The 17,700-nt window shown below is 34.7% G+C and overlaps 1 protein-coding gene across 2 annotated transcripts in view; it reads right to left on the bottom strand.

Annotated features, from left to right (window-relative positions):
• Positions 1-1,133: 1,133 nt before the first annotated feature.
• The window catches only part of SEPTIN7 (septin 7), a 66,713-nt gene continuing 50,146 nt past the window's right edge, over positions 1,134-17,700 (bottom strand). For both annotated transcript variants that reach the window (XM_069541017.1, XM_060020718.1), the window contains exons 11-13: positions 7,203-7,338; positions 3,182-3,321; positions 1,134-2,182 (exon numbers count right to left, since the gene is read on the bottom strand). In XM_069541017.1, the coding sequence (XP_069397118.1) occupies positions 2,143-2,182; positions 3,182-3,321; positions 7,203-7,338 (316 nt within the window). In that variant the 3' untranslated portion in view covers positions 1,134-2,142. The remainder of the gene's footprint in view (positions 2,183-3,181; positions 3,322-7,202; positions 7,339-17,700) is intronic.

The raw sequence follows: 17,700 nt of genomic DNA, 5'->3' as shown, positions 1-17,700 counted from the left end.
TGCGGAGCACAGGTTCCGGATGCGCAGGCTCAGCGGCCATGGCTCACGGGCCCAGCTGCTCCACGGCATGTGGGATCTTCCCGGACCGGGGCATAAACCTGCGTCTCCTGCATCGGCAGGCGGACTCTCAACCACTGTGCCACCAGGGAAGCCCTACTGCAGTATTCTTAATATCACGTTTTTAATGCCCTATAAGATCTGCTTTAAAAATAGCACTCCAGGGCTTCCCTGGTGGCGCAGTGGTTGAGAATCTGCCTGCTAATGCAGGGGACATGGGTTCGAGCCCTGGTCTGGGCGGATCCCACATGCCGCAGAGTAACTAGGCCCGTGAGCCACAACTACTGAGCCAGCGCTCCGCAACAAGAGAGGCCACGATAGTCGGAGGCCTGCGCACCGGGATGAAGAGTGGCCCCCGCTTGCCACAACTAGAGAAAGCCCTCGCACAGAAACGAAGACACAACACAGCAAAAATAAATTAATTAAAAAAAAAAAAGCACTCCAGGGTGAACTTATATGTAAAGTCAAGATTCTGTAAGGTGAATAATCTTCCTAATATGCTTTACACTTTATATCTATATATCTTTGAAAAGCAACAAGATCTTTCAAGCATACTGATTTGTTTAAACCCACCAGCCTCTGATGTAAACAAAAATATTGGCTAATCAGAAATATCAGTTACTTCCTTCTGCTTGGATCACTAATTTTAAAAAGTAACAGATATGATGAAACTTTTTAAGGTAACAAACTGTGTTGCATTAATTATACTTAAAATATCATAAAGCATTTTGTTAAAATCTATATCATTTGACCTTATAGTGAAAAGAAATTATACCACCCTCCTTCCAGTTAAAAAATTTCAGTCCAAGTACTTGTGAGTTCACCTGGGGAGTTGAAATTCATTCTCAGAGAAATAACGTGTTAATAGGAGACAGAAACGAGTAGAGAGATACTATACCCCATTAGTTAGTTAGTTAGAAAATCAGGGCGTATGCATTCTAAATGAAACAAACATACAAGAGAAAAGATAAGAGTTACAATCATGGAGGAGGCAAATTGAAGCTGAAAAGCTTCTTTCCAAACACACTGTACACTCTTGTATATCAACTGTAGAATATTTAAGACCCCACGCTCAGTTACATCACAACATTGTTTATTATGTGAATTTTTTACAATACAAACAAAAAAATACAGAAATGCAATATATGAATACAGCTAAATGCAGAATGGTGACTTTTTTTTCTTTTCAATAGGCCATGATTCCCATTTCTAGTAAAATAAAGAGACTGCACATAGGTAGAAATAGGTTGGTTGTTAGCTTCACAATTTTGCCTAGAAATGATCTATAAATGCATTTTTTCCCCCTGCTACTTACCATAAAGTGTAAAAGGGAATTAAAGTTTCCTTGTTGGTTCCTACCATATGAAAGATGCTATATTCTATTTTAGCAGGGCCAATATACGGAAAATACCTAAATTAAATGTTATTACAAAAATGAAGCAGTAATGAGATTCTGGCTAAAGAGGGCACTAAATGAGAATAATATATATTTAAAGAATCCAAAACAAACAAAAAAAGAGGTTGTTATAAAAAAGCTCTAGGTGCGTTGTATGCATATAGGTTTTTTTTTCCATGTGTATTTTTAAACAATGGAAGTGTCAAAAAATAGGGTCAACTGTGTTAGACTAAATTACATTATTGTATATGTTGCACTGAATGGAACCTTTGTATTATAATTATCATAAAGAAGCATAGTTTGCATCATATTATGGCAATTTATCCTCAATGAAAACCTTCCAGAGTTCTTTTATTTTGGAATATCCTGTAAACAATCAAACTACCAGAACATGATTGTACAACAGTAAAATGTTTTCTTGCATTAAATTGAAGACATCTGTTTAATAAAAAAAGAAAACATAGGAAAGGTACTTAGAGCTGTTAGTTTCTAAGTACACAACACCCTAGACAATTAAAGGCATCTTAATCTCCGTCAAGAACAAAAAATAATAATAATAATTTTTGTCATGCTGTTAAATCCATCATTAAGGATAAAACCGGTGCAAATTGGTCAAACGGATCCAACAAACACTGATGTCCAAGCTGGCATGTTGGCAACTAATATGTAACTGGTGGTCAAAAGAGGGTTTAAAAGATCTTCCCTTTCTTCTTGTTCTTTTCCAAGGTTCTAAATGATTAAAGGAAAATAATCAAAATGAGTGACCACTTTATAAACATAGATAACATATGGTAGCAATAGCTAAACCAACTACAACTGTGTTGGATTTTCAAACACTACAATTTCATTTAAAAATTAGATTTAAAGTTAACAGTAAGGACAATACTAGTCTACAATATTATTTTCTTGGACAAATATTTGACAAAATTCCAAGACAAACAGTAAAAAACATGACAAAAACCCATTTTTAATATACAAGCACAATTTTTCCTAAATGAAACAGTGCAAATCAAAAAAGATCAACTGACATCAACCAGGGTATCCTTTTCTCCTACTGTCATTTGCATTCTGAAATGCTTCGCTTTTACAAATATATTTTCTTCTTCCTTGGGGAAAAAGTTAATAGAAGGATAGTGTTGAAAATCTTGAAAATGTTTAGCAGTGAGCGTAAAGTGTAGAATCCTTATAGGGATATAACTTTTCAGTTTTAAATGGGACTAATGAGGAAAAGAAGAAAACCAAAGTACAAATACTACTGATTTTTGTGTAAATTAAGAGTAACTAATTAGCTGCATTAGGAATTAGATATCCAAAATTTTATCTTAATGAAATAATTCAACACAATTAAGACATACCTCTAAATGTATAAAAGATCTTTGTAGCAGTGTTCTCTATGTTTGCCAAAAATTAAATACAACTATTATGTCCAACATTTGATGGGAAAAGGTGAGCAACTGATTATGGTGAATCAACTGAAGAGAATGTTATGAAGCCACTAAATTATGAAGATTGTTAAGTCATGGAAAATGTTTACAGTGAAAAAAATACTGTTATGACAGACTGCATCCATCTATATAAAAGATTCATCCATGAAAATTATCTGTGCTTGGGATTTATGATAATGGATGATGTCTTTTTAAATGTTATTTTAATGTTTTTCAAATAAATAGGAAAATAATTCTTTAAAATATTAATACACACATTTCTTGGGAATCTGATATTAGATACCTTGAAGAGTTCTGTTGCTCTAAAATACGTTGTTGGGCTTCCCAATTTGCTTTCTCATCTTCAAACTGACGACGTTTTTCCTCTAATTCTTTGTGCTGTGCTTCCAAATTCTTTTTCATTTGCTCATGGCGCCGTTGGAGCTAATTCAGAGCACAATATATAAAATAAAACTGTTTGAGAAATCACGAGCAGAAGTACATTTCATCCAGGCATCCTAATGAGCATTCAGTTCTTATGCTATAAATTCAAAGTATCACCTGGTTTTAGCACTGTCTAAAATTTTAGCACTAAAATTCCTCTGCCTATAGGACTTACCACCCAAAAGGCCAGTGATCAAAGAGAATAATCTTGGTAAACAGGGAAAAAAAGAGTACAATAAGCTACAGTGTGTAGCACTTTATAATGGGCATACCCTATCTTATCATCTCATTTTTCCTTACTCACAAAACATGTAGGAAGCTGGGCAGGGAAGACACCACTGCTCCCACTTCATGGATGACCAAACAGTTGCAGAGTTTATGTCACTTGCCCAAAGTCATTAGCCAAAAAGTGGCAGAACCAGGATTTGAACCTGTCTTGTAATTCCAAGTTCAGAAAGCTGAGACAAGTGAAATGAAAGCAAATAGATGAGGATCTAAGAGTTACAAGATCACGGGATAAGGTCCCCGATTCTTAAAAAGCAGTGTTTCTCATATATCAGTCTTCGTACAAATCACCTGAATGCTTGCTAAAAATATATAATCCTGGGGGCTTCCCTGGTGGTGCAGTGGTTGAGAGTCCGCCTGCCGATGCAGGGGACACGGGTTCGTGCCCCGGTCCAGGAAGATCCACATGCCGCGGAGCGGCTGAGCCCGTGAGCCATGGCCACTGAGCCTGCACATCCGGAGCCTGCGCTCCGCGATGGGAGAGGCCAGAACACTGAGAGGCCCGCGTACCGCAAAAAAAAAAAAATCCAGAAGCCGAGTCTTTATAAATTGGATTATTTAAAAAAAAAAAAGAATTAATGCTATAAAGAATGCTGGCTGAAAGGTGGAGAACACTCATGCAAAGTAACTGCAGAAACAAAGAGCTTATCTAATAGTTCATTAAATAATTCATTTAGGTGCTAGTTAATCCATTTCTGAGGAAAACAGTCATAGAAAAAAAAACTACAACGAATAACTAAGAACTACTAATATTAAAAACTTTCAGATGTCCAGGAACTATGTTTTATTAAAGACTGTATTACACCAATGAATTATCATCTTGAATTTGGATTGTAATTTCGCATACAACTTGTTTTCTTAATTACTTTGTAAACCCACAAAAAGTGACTTCATATTCATTCCCATTCCAAATTATTTCATGCAGTTCTTACAAAACAAAACCATCTAAAATATATTTAAGCAAACATGAATCAAATTTGAGGTAACATCTTCCTGATGACAGCAAACAAGTTACTAAGAAAATGTCAGAAAATAGGAACACAGGAAAATGCCTTTGGTTATTTAAAAAAAAAAATGCAAGGGAATTATATACACACAATTCAGAATAGTCACCTCTGAGAAGGAGAGAGAGGGATACAATAGGGGAGAGACACAAAGGGGCCTCAAATGAACTGATGATGCCTTATTTTTTTAAGCTGGACCACAGGTTCACCAGTGTTCATCATTCTTTACCTGTATATTTCTGTCACATATACATATCTTTGTGTTAACTGCATGTAGGTTAAAAGTACAGGTCACAATCCCTCACTTCCTAGAAACCCTTGGGGTTAGATGTGTTTCACAGTTCAGAATTTTTCAGATTTCAGAAAGCCAATACTACTTAGAAAGGTCTATATACTCTATTTACAAAACAACTCCTGGGCTGTCTAAGGTAGCACCTATAACCAAACACATTACTATTTTTTGCAGTGAAGTATATAAATATTCACATCAAGTGGGATAAAACTATTAGTTCTATGTCTGGTTTTGCAGTTTTCTGAAATTGTGGATACATGATTGTGGACTTGTCTAGTGATTAAGAACAAAGTTAAGTGTATTCAAATAATGGCTTACAGCTATGCAGCACAGACCAAGTTAATTTATCTTTCCTCTCATGTAAAAAAGGGAAATGGACAATAATATCCATCTTGAAGGGCTGTGGTATGAATTAAATGACATAATCCATGGAAGATGCTTAATACTGTGCCTGATACACTGTGCTGCTGGATATTAGCAACTGTGCCCCGAACAAATATTTCTAGCACTTGAGAAAAACAGTATTAAACAAGGTTAAATAGGTTTCTTCACCTATATATTTACATACTTATATGGCTTACTGAATTAGGAGAAACTTGGTCGAGATCTCTTTACAGGTCCTTTTAATGTTAATAAAGATTCTATCCTTCAAAGAGCAGTTAAGTTTCGCAAAACTCTGTTTTCACCATTCACAGTAATCGTAAAAACTCTCAAAGGGTTCTATAACTACAGTTTTATAATTGTTTGTTTATAACATTTACTCTTAGGAGCAGGCCCTAAAATAGGTCTATACCAAATGTAAATTCAACTCCTTTTAGATTTTCATCATAATCTAAGTGTGAAGATAATGCAGACTCTTGATTACTCCTGTTTTTATTCACCTTCTGATACGGATTTTCCAGATTATTTATTAATTAGTGAAGGGGTAGAGACTTAGATGGATAGGTTTAATAAAAAGCTAATTAATAAAAAAGACTAAACTTAATCTCCTAAATGTCGTCTTAATAACAGATGCCAGGGATGCTAGTTCTGCAGTGCTTGGTAGTCTTAGACCAGGAGGAGCTATTCTGTATCCCCACTGAATTAAGCATATGATAAATACAACAACAGCGAAAGTTTTTTTTCATAAGAGATTACATGAAAAGCCCAGTGATTTAAGAGAAATCTAATGTGGAATAAAAACATTTCCTCAAAATTACTAAATACTTTACTCCATGCATTCCTTCTACTCAATGGATCAGAGTATTTTTGGTTATGTATTTAGTCAGAGAAGGTTTATGTATTTTATGCAGTAATTCATTACAAAAGCAAAGAGACCAACTGTAAGGATCTAACAGACTAGATCGGAGTCTCCTTTTAATATATTTAAACACAAATATTATTATATTAGTGGAGTCACATATAAACACAGGGATCTCACTGAATTTTATCATTAAAAGTAATTTGAGAAGTATTTCATATTAATGTCATCCCATATATTTAAAAGTAATTTTCAGCACAATGATAATAAATCTGTGCTGAGAAATTATACTGAAATTGTTGACTTATTTTGTGTTTACCTAGAGTTTCTTCTACTGCTCTTGGACATCAAGCCAACTACTTACTGTATAGATGCTTGTGTTAGTGTGGTTTTTTTCCTCCATCTTTTCTTATCACTTATTGAAGGATATGTCTTCATGATCTTTTTGATTAATAGAAACTAAATATATGCCTCAACATCTAGAGAGATTCCAAGGTAGTATATCAGCTTGCTGGAATGCTTTGTCACTACCCTACCTGATTTTTGTTAACAGTCGGAATTACGTTGACACTATATTACAAATAAGGCCCACCTCATTTATAAAAATCACATTTCTTCATTTTTTCCTCTGTCTGTAATTTACCCTGGCATGCCTATAGTTTAACTAAGGTTCTTTCTTTTTCATTCGTATGCAAATAAGCCTGGTCTATTATTATTACCCTTACACTAGTTTTTATTCTTACATCCACCTAAAACTCTGATCTTTACTTTTCTTATATTGACTAGATGGAATGGCTTATAATTTCATTTCTTATAACTTGTTAATTATAGCTAATAAAATTTATTGTAAATATTCTACTATGTCTTCCTACCAAGTATACTTGTATTCAAATACATATTAAAATATATATTATTGTAAACATAGTGCTTGCTTTTATTTTTCCATTTTATTGTTAGCATATTTGAAAAAATCTAGAGAAAGGTTATCTATGAATTTTATTAAAGGTATTTTTTAAAGGACTATTGTGCCTATAAAAGGTGAAAATATTAGGTTGATTACCTCAGCTTCAGAGTCCTTCAGTTTTTGAACTTTTTCTTTGACCTTCATCTCAAACACCTGCTCCATCTCCATCTCCATCTTCTTCATCTTAGCTACATGCTCCCTTCTTTCTTCTTCCATTTGTGCAAGAGGGCTCCTGTGAACATTAAAGATAATCATTAAATGTCTAAAACTGAAAAGTGTAATACAAAACTCTGAAACAGTGATGAAAACAAATGAGCCGCTGTGTGCCATTACTAAATTCTCTGCTGTTTTTTGAAAACAAGTTTCAAAATAATTTTTCAATTATTCTGACACCACCTTAAATGACATGGAACACAGATTTGAAGTTTTATATATGAACATGTTAAAAATTCTTTAGAAACTTTTAAAATTTATAAATATTTACAATTTAGAACTTCCTTCCATGAAGTTTCATAGCTAACTTGAAAATCTCTAGTGAATAATTATGAAAATAGATCTACCAAAGGCAACTATAAGCAGAACGTTTCTCTAAACCTAATGCATATCAAATCTAAAGATAACACATAAAATAAACTGTAGAAGGAAAATGGAAAGGACACATTCCTTAAATACATTCTTAGAAAGGAAAACTAGAAGAAAATTACTTAATTTTGTATTTTAAACAAAATTTTAATGTGAAAAAAGGTACTGAGTTAATGAAGTCAATACATGTAGAATATTTTTAGTTCTATAATTTTCCAAGTGTTATAATCTCTCCTTTTAGACGACTACTGACATCACAATAATTCAAACCTATTTTGGTTACTGAATTGATATGCTAGAAAAAACTACCAGGCAATACCTAGAACACTCTTCGTTTAGGCAAGCAGAGTATTTCTAGGCCACTTAATGTAATTTTAATGCTCTTGAAAAATTCATTCCACCTATGTCAAATATTTTAGTGTCTTAAGTTTTAAAGATGGTCAGTGATCACACACACATGAGAGAGAGAGAGAGAGAGAGAGAAGAAGCAAATGAATATCTTGACATTTCTGAAATGCCAAACAATAGACACAAGCACAGTTAAATAAAAGTAGTTCACTCTATTGACATTAAACTCCACAGGCTCAAATCTCTGCACAATTTTGTTCAAAATTTTCATGCTGAAAAATACTACAAATGAGCTTTATGTGAAGGCTAGTATATTTACAGACACAAGAGAATAACCAAGTATCAGTAACCCATTACAGCCCCAGGGAGGAAACAAAAGTGGGCTCTGTGGCTTTCACGATCTCTAAAAACAATTCAATACACTGGGACAACTTAAAAGAGGCAGGCCCTTTTCTGACTTTATTGATAAAACATGTTTATTTTGCCTCCACAAAAACTGGCTTTGACCATTTAATTGTACATATTAAATTGGTGAACTTTATCTCAATAAAGTGGTTAAAAAGTTAAATCATGGCTTAAAAACAAACAAAGTCAGGCTTTGTATTTCATCTACAACTTCAAGGCTAGTCACTTTAATCCTGATTTGACACACTTGATTATGGTGACTTCTCTCCTTACAAGGCTGAGTATTTTGACCATTACAACACTATTCTACCCTCTCAAGGAGGAGGACAAGAGAGCAAGATGGAAAATATTAAACGAGCAACAGGACAGAAAGAACACTGGCTACTGATTTTTCTTAGCAAAAAGGAAGGACAAAGATGTGATGTACTGTTGTGACCAAAAGGATTTGGTTTTCCAGTTAGTGTAAGTTAGAACAAAATGTTACTTAACTAAAGGATATTCCTTCACCAAAAGAAAACTTACAAACCTTCAGTATGTCTTAACAATTAAACAATTAATCAGAAGTTCTGAAAATGAAAATAAACCAAACATTAACTTAGAAGAAGAATCAACATTCAAAAAGTGAGGTAAACTGAAATAAATTTTAAAGCATAAATATCATTATTTCATTAAAAGCCGATAAGGCCCTTCATATTAATATATTTCTCATCTTTATGGCAGGTGTTTTTAATATAGGGGCCTCAGATCTCTTGGGCAGAGTGTCAATGAATGCCCTGAAATGACATACCAAATAAATGTGTGTTTGTGTTGTGTATTCATGCAAGCATTTTTCCAGTGAGACGGTTCAAAGCTTTTGCTTGATTTCTGTAAAACTCACTTCTGCCACTCCCCAAAACATTTTTAGGCTCTAGAAAAAAAAATACTCATAACGATTTTTTAATTGGCAGTCTTAAACAACTGAAACTGTATGTTTAAGCAACTTAGATTATCCAACAATACTGCTGCAATTTGAAAACAAATATATTGTAAAAAATTATAAAAAACTAGAATTTAAAAAAAAAATTAGAATTCACACAGAATTGAGATTTTAAATATATACTCTTACTTATAATAACCTATCTATAAAATGCTCATTTAATTTCATCCTTGGGAGGAATAAGGCAATCCATATAAATGTAAAGAATTTGCAGTATAATTTGCACATGAAAAGGCTACCACCTTACCAAGAGTAAACACTGGCATCTAGATTATTATTTAAATAACTCTTGGGGGAAAATAGAAGACTGCAGAGAAACATGCTATGATGTTTTGAAATTTGCTTTTAAATTCAAAATTTAAATATTAAAAATCTTCACATACTAAAACTGCTTATGTCTTCGGAAAAACAACCACTTACATGCCTTCAACTGTGTCATATCTAAAAGAACAAAAAATACAGAGACTTAGCACACTTAAAGTAAATGACACTAAAAGCAGCAACTAAAGGCAAATCCACAGATTTCACAATAAAAGTATGTGCCCTAAAACAAAAGTTTATGGCCAAATTTGTTGAAGCTAGTTAATTTCTTTTCCAAATTCTGTTAGTAATCCCTATACCAAATCATTATAAAAATAAATAGGCTGTGCGATTATCTTCTGACAGCCTGCTCAAATTTCTAAACTTATTTAAATATGTATACTTTCAAAGAAATTAGCAATATTTCACATTTGAGATACTTTAAGCTTTTCAGCCTTGTAAAACTACTTGACCCCTTAACCAAATGAAGTGATATTACAGTATTATAAGAAAATGGTTACACGTATCTAAAATGAATTTTTGGAAACCTCTCACCAGTCAAAATGATGTTTCAAATCTAATTTTTAAAATAATTAGCACCCCAATTCTAGTCATTTTTATTAAAGTGATATTTAGAAAACTGTAACACAAAATTGTGCTTATAATGTAGAAAATGCAGGAAAAAGGATCACTTTTTAAAAGATTAATTTTATTAATTTTTTATACAGCAGTTTCTTATTAGTTATCTATTTTATACATATTAGTGTATATATGTCAATCCCAACCTCCCAATTTATCCAACCACCACCACCAGCCCGCCACTTTCCCCCTCTGGTGTCCGTATGTTTCTTCTCTGCATCTGTGTCTCTATTTCTGCCCTGCAAACCGGTTCATCTGTACCATTTTTCTAGGTTCCACACATATGCGTTAATATACGGTATTTGTTTTTCTCTTTCTGACTTATTTCACTCTGTATCACAGTCTCTAGATCCATCCACGTCTCAACAAATGACCCAATTTCATTCCTTTTTATGGCTGAGTAATATTCCATTGTATATTTATTTGTACCACATCTTCTTTATCCATTGGTCTGTCAATGGGAATTTAGGTTGTTTCCACGACCTGCCTACTGTAAATTGTGCTGCAATGAACTGGGGTGCATGTGTCTTTTTGAATTATGGTTTTCTCTGGGTATATGCCCAGTAGTGGGATTGCTGGGTCATATGGTAACTTTATTTTTAGTTTTTTAAGGAACCTCCATACTGTTCTCCATAGTGGCTGTATCAATTTACATTCCCAACAACAGTGCAAGAGGGTTCCCTTTTCTCCACACCCTCTCCAGCATTTGTTGTTTGTAGATTTTCTGATGATGCCCATTCTAATTGGTGTGAGGTGATACCTCACTGTAGTTTTGATTTGCATTTCTCTAATAATTAGTGATGTTGAGCAGCTTTTCATGTGCTTCTTGGACATCTGTATGTCTTCTTTGGAGAAATGTCTATTTAGGTCTTCTGCCCATTTTTGGATTGGGTTGTTTTTTTTATATTGAGCTGCATGAGCTGTTTATATATTTTGGAGATTAATCCTTTGTCCGTTGATTCGTTTGCAAATATTTTCTCCCATTCTGAGGGTTGTCTTTTTGTCTTGTTTGTAGTTTCCTTTGCTTTGCAAAAACTTTATTAGGTCTCATTTATTTTTGTTTTTATTTGCATTAATCTAGGAGGTGGATCAAAAAAGATCTTGCTGTGATTTATGTCAAAGAGTGTTCTTCCTATGTTTTCCTCTAAGAGATTTATAGTGTCCCGTCTTACCTTTAGGTCTCAAATCCATTTTATTATTGTGTATGGTGTTAGGGAGTGTTCTCATTTCATTCTTTTACATGTAGCTGTCCAGTTTTCCCAGCACCACTTATTGAAGAGACTGTCTTTTCTCCATTGTATATCCTTGCCTCCTTTGTCATAGATTAGTTGACCATAGGTGTGTGGGTTTATCTCTGGGCTTTCTATCTTGTTCCAATGATCTGTATTTCTGTTTTTGTGCCAGCACCATATTGTCTTGATTACTGTAGCTTTGTAGTATAGTCTGAAGTCAGGGAGTCTCATTCCTCCAGCTCTGTTTTTTTCCCTCAAGATTGCTTTGGCTATTCGGGATCTTTTGTGTCTCCATACAAATTTTAAGATTTTTTGTTCTAGGTCTGTAAAAAATGCCATTGGTAATTTGATAGGGATTGCACTGAATCTGTAGATTTCTTTGGGTAGTATAGTCATCTTCACAATATTGATTCTTCCAATCTAAGAACATGGTATATCTCTCCATCTGTTTGTATCATCTTTGATCTCTTTCATCAGTGTTTTATAGTTTTCTGAGTACAGGTCTTTTACCTCCTTTTGTAGGTTTATTCCTAGGTATTTTATTCTTTTTGTTGCAATGGTGAATGGGATTGTTTCCTTAATTTCTCTTTCTGATCTTTTGTTGTTAGTGTATAGGAATGCCAGAGATTTCTGTGTGTTAATTTTGTATCCTGCAACTTTACCAAATTCATTGATTAGCTCTAGTAGTTTTCTGGTGGCATCTTTACGATTCTCTATGTATAGTATCATGTCATCTGCAAACAGTGACAGTTTTACTTCTTCTTTTCCAATTTGTATTCCTTTTATTTCTTTTTCTTCTCTGATTTCCGTGGCTAGGACTTCCAAAACTACGTTGAATAACAGTGGCGAGAATGGACATCCTTGTCTTATTCCTGATCTTAGAGAAAATGCTTTCAGTTTTTTACTATTGAGAATGATGTTTGCTGTGGGTTTGTCGTATATGGCCTTTATTATGTTGAGGTAGGTTCCCTTTCTGCCCACTTTCTGGAGAGTTTTTATCATAAATGGGTGTTGAATTTTGTCAAAGGCTTTTTCTGCCTCTATTGAGATGATCATATGGCTTTTCTTCTTCAATTTGTTAATATGGTGTATCACACTGATTGATTTGTGTATATTGAAGAATCCTTGCATCCCTGGGATAAATCCCACTTGATCATGGTGTATGATCCTGGAAAAAGGATCACTTTTTGTCATCACATTTCAAATGAAAGTTTTTTTATTAGGTGACTAGAAACACCATTTAAATTATATCATTACCTGCCTGCTTTTTAATGAAAACTCTTCTTCACACACGTAGATAAGCTAAAGTTTATAAACTTAAACTTGTCAGAGAAATTTAAAGCAACTCAGTCAAAAAAAATGAAAAGACCTGGTAAAAAAAAATTTTTAAAAAGGCTACAATATAAACTGAACAGCACATTAAACCCCCAAAGATACAACTTAGCTCCTTTTAGGGATCTATTCAAGGGGTGACAGTTCCTGAAAGCCACCAGATGACTTACCCTTTTCATGTGACCAACAACAGAATCACAGCAAGGACCACACTTAAGGCTGACCCAGTAAGGCCCTACTGTGGCTGTCTTACATGACCCACATTTTGAGTGTAATGGAAAGACAACCACATTTCATTTAAATTATGTGTGGTCTTTTCTGAAGAACTCATTAAGCAAATACATTTACATATTTTTGCTTCAGTGGTGTGGTAGGTCACTATGCATACACACATGTAGCAATTTTCATACAAAATTTTCCAAAGGAATTTCACTTAAAATAAGAATTTCAAAGAGCAACAAAAATTTCCAAACATTCTGGGAAACAACAGTTACCAGCATTTTATTTTGCCAAGTGAGAGTGTTAAAAATAAATGTAAATAAAACAACACTATCATTATATTTTCATGAAAGGACACATGAACAAGAGTAAAAGATATAACTGAATAAATTATTTTTTTCTGGAAAAACTTGGGACAAAATTCAGAAAATTGTCTTTATATCTCTTTAGATCAATGAAAACTTTGTCATGTACCAAAAGAGTTCTGAGGATTAGCCTTTAGAAACCTGTATTTTCAGTCATTTATAGGAATTCAGTTATCCAGAGTTTTCCCAAGACTACAGATGGAGAAGGCTGTAGAAAACAAAAATAAAATTAACATATGGGAAAGAGGTAACGCCAACCTGACCACCTCAATAAAGCAGAACAGATATAGAAATAAAGTGAGTCACACAAGTTTTCTGGCTTCTCAGGGCACATACAAGTTATGTTTACACTACACTGTAGTCTATTAGATGTGCAGCAGCATTATGTCTTAGAAAACAATGTATATACCTTAATTGAAAAATATGTTATTGCTGAAGAATGCTAACCGTTATCTGAGCCTTTAGTGAGTCGTAGGAGGAACATCAAAGATCACTGATTACAGATGAACATAACAAATATAATAATAATAAAGTTTAAAACAGCAGTCCCCAACCTTTTCGGCACCAGGGACCGGTTTTGTGGAAGACAATTTTTCCACAGACTTGGTGGGGGGCGGGGGGGTTGTTCAGGTGGTAATGCAAGCAATGGGGAGCGATGGGGAGCAGCAGATGAAGCTTCGCTTGCTCGCCACTCACCTCCTGCTGTGCGGCCTGGTTCCTAACAGGCCATGGACCGATACCAGTCTGCGGCCCGGGGGTTGGGGAACCCTGGTTTAAAACACTGTGAGAATTATCAACGTTAACACAGAGACATGAAGAAAGCAAATGCCGGTGGGAAAATGGCAAAGACAGATTTGCTTGATGCAGTGTGCCACAAACCTTCAATTTGTAAAAAACACATTATCTGCGAAGTGTAATAAAGCAAAGTGCAATAAAACAAGGTATGCCTGTAAAAGATGTAAGGAAGACCATGAAGGAAGAAGCAAGTAAAACTTTAAAAAAGCATGTTGAACAAAAAAGGATACCTCTCCCCTTATGGGGGATTACTTTAAGAGATCTGCAATCTTGACATGGTTAATTCTCCACTTTCCTTTACAACCTTGTTGAATCTCTTTTAATTTGGAACCTGACCTCCCTTTCTGTTACTTCTAACCATCCTCCAGCCTCCGGACAGGGGTGGGCAAGATATACTCTCCCTGAGGAAAACAGATGACTTGATATTTTCTTTGCCAGACCCAAGTGATACCTGAACAGCTGCTAAGAATAGAGCTCACTTTTCCAGACTCCAGCCTTGAGACAAACCAGTATTTGATGAGACAAGCTCAGCTATGTTTCAGATTTTAACCATATAATCAAAATCTTGGGTTTTGTCCCCAGCTTTACTGAGATATAATTGACATATAATATTGTCTCAGTTTAAGGTATACAATGTGATGTCGAGGACCACTAACATAAACAGAAAGGCACATTTTGAAACATATAAACCAAATACCAAATATTTTTATTTTTAACCCATGGTTCAGTACACTCTACAGTCCATCCAAAACTGGCTCCGAAAATTAAATATAAGAAAATTAATCTACTCTATGCTTAACATTAAAAAAAATAACTTATATTCTAAAACCAAGCGTAATTAGCACTCTGTGGAGCGTACACTGCCAGACAAAGGTTAATGTAACTATAAATTTTAAATAGATGTATATCTGTATGTGTATGTATATGTCTATATATTGTATAAGAACAATTAAAAAACACAGGTCCATCAGCAATCAGATGAATAAATGACCTTATTCGCAAGTTTCTTTCTCAAATTCCCTGCAGATACTGTTTAGAGACCATACGAAGTAATAAAGTGATAAAATGACCACTTTTTTTTTTTTAAAGGACCAAAGTTCAGTGGTCTTCAAACTGAGGTCTCTATTTATATGAAGAGACTTACTTGAGTCTGTGCAGTTTTAAGAGAATCAATTTCCAGATCCTCAACTTCCATACAAAGTTTTGCCTAAAGTGATCTGCCTGAAAATTTCCAAGTTAACAGATAGTCCATTTCTCACATTACAGAAGAAAGACCTACTCCTTCTTACCTATCCCTTACTAAGGTACACTGTACCTGAAGGTATGAAAACCTCCAGGTGACAAGAGAGAAGTCTCTTTCAATGATTAATCAAACACTATAACATAAACCTGTAAGAGTGTATCTCCAAGTATTAAACATGTTTCTATTAAGGGCATGGTGTGGTGTTAGGTGTTAGAAACATGGTATTTGGGTCCCTGTCAGGATGCTCTGAATTAAGATATATAGCAATGGGAGGTGGCTGGAGAACTGGCAATTTCTCTTTAATGACTCTACCTTTTCCACTCTGAGCTCCCTGAAACCTCAATCTCTCCATACCACCATTATCAAAGGATGCATTGCTAGGGAGAAAAAAGTCCCATGGGAGCAATACAAATAGAACATCAATAAGAAGCCCAGACTCACATTTGCTTACTTTACATATTTAAGTATTAGCCATTCTTTTCAGTTATCTGTGGATGGGTTCATAGCTATAAAGAAAGGCACCTTACATTGGCTAAAGCACCATAAATTGCTGGTACTGATTTTTTTTTCCCCAAAAATTCAACTGGAATGAACAGCTAACATTTTCAAGACAATACTAGATACAATCAAAGGATAAAAATTCCAAGTGACTTCTTTCAGATTCAGTATGTATCATTCAATAAAGTAGTAAAAACCTAATTTAACAAATCATATATCAATACCTGTTCTAATTCCAACCATTCCCCAGTTGGTTCAATCTTCAAAAATATTTATTTTTCTATTACTTAAAGGAAAATTAAATAATATACTAACTCCTGGGGCAATCTGCTTTTTAGCAGTACAAACTTTTTTATTATTTTCATAGGCAAAGTTTAGACATGATTCATCTCATTAAGAAATACATTTCCAATAGAATCCTACTTTTCATGTTTTCACCTGGATTATAGTTTAACTCAAGTAATCCACACTAGAATTCTGTATATGCAGAAGAATTTTTAACACTATTTTTCTCTGAATTACCTTACCTGCATCCAACAGTAAAAAATATCCCAATAGCACTATTTTAAAAGTCTTAAATTCAAACTATGGAAAAAAAATCCTTATTTCTAGCACATTAACAAATGTTTAAAAGAAAAAATCGAACATTAAGTGCATACACTTAATGTATGCATATAATGAAAGATATGTACTGACAATACATTTCGCTTTAACATATTACAAAACTACCAGTGGCTTTAATTGTGTATGTTTTTCTTTTAAACAGTTAAAAAGTCCATAAACTAGTGAAATGCATTTAAAATGGATTCAATTTTATGAACAATATTCACTATGATGGATCTTTATATTTCTGTGCTAAATAAGAGTTGTTTGTTTGATACAAATTCTGCTAAAAAGAAATAGATTAAAAACGTTGCCTTTTTTCATGCACTGAACCTTACCTCAAGTAGAATCTTGTATTTTAAATATTAAAAAACATCAATTTTTAAAATAGCAGTAGTAAATTCCTAGAAGTCAGTGTTTTGCAAAGCATGCGTTCGTTACTAATCACCTATATCGAAACCATCAAGGGTTAAAAAAAAAGGACGGGGGTGGTGGATTCCCTGGCGGTCCAGTGGTTAGGACTCCACACTTCCACTGCAGGGGCCATGGGTTCGATCCCTGGCTGGGGAACTAAGATCCCACGTGCTGTGCGGCACAGCCAAAAAAACCCCCTCAAAAACAAAAAATCATCTAGGGTGCTCATTAAAAATACAAACTCTCAGGCCCATCCCACATGTTTTGAATCAGAATCTCTTGATAATGACTGAGTCTAGAAATTTAACTTTTTACCAATTACTCTGGGACTTCCCTGGTGGCACAGTGGTTAAGAATCTGCCTGCCAGTGCAGGGGACTCAGGTTCAAGCCCTAGTTCGGGAAGATCTCACATGCCGCGGAGCAACTAAGCCCGTGCACCACAACTACTCAGCCTGCGCTCTACAGCCCGTGCGCCACAACTACTGAGCCTGCGCTCTAGAGCCCGTGCACCACAACTACTGAGCCTGCGCTCTAGAGCCCGTGCACCACAGCTACTGAGCCTGCACTAGAGAGCCCATGCTCCGCAATGAGAAGCCCACCCACTGCAACGAAGAGCAGCCCCCACTCTCTGCAACTAGAGAA

Source organism: Delphinus delphis, chromosome 9 (genome assembly GCF_949987515.2).
Source record: "Delphinus delphis chromosome 9, mDelDel1.2, whole genome shotgun sequence".
Taxonomy (NCBI): Eukaryota; Metazoa; Chordata; class Mammalia; order Artiodactyla; family Delphinidae; genus Delphinus; species Delphinus delphis.
Note: the sequence above shows the minus strand (reverse complement) of the source record. Positions and strands in the feature narration are given on the sequence as shown.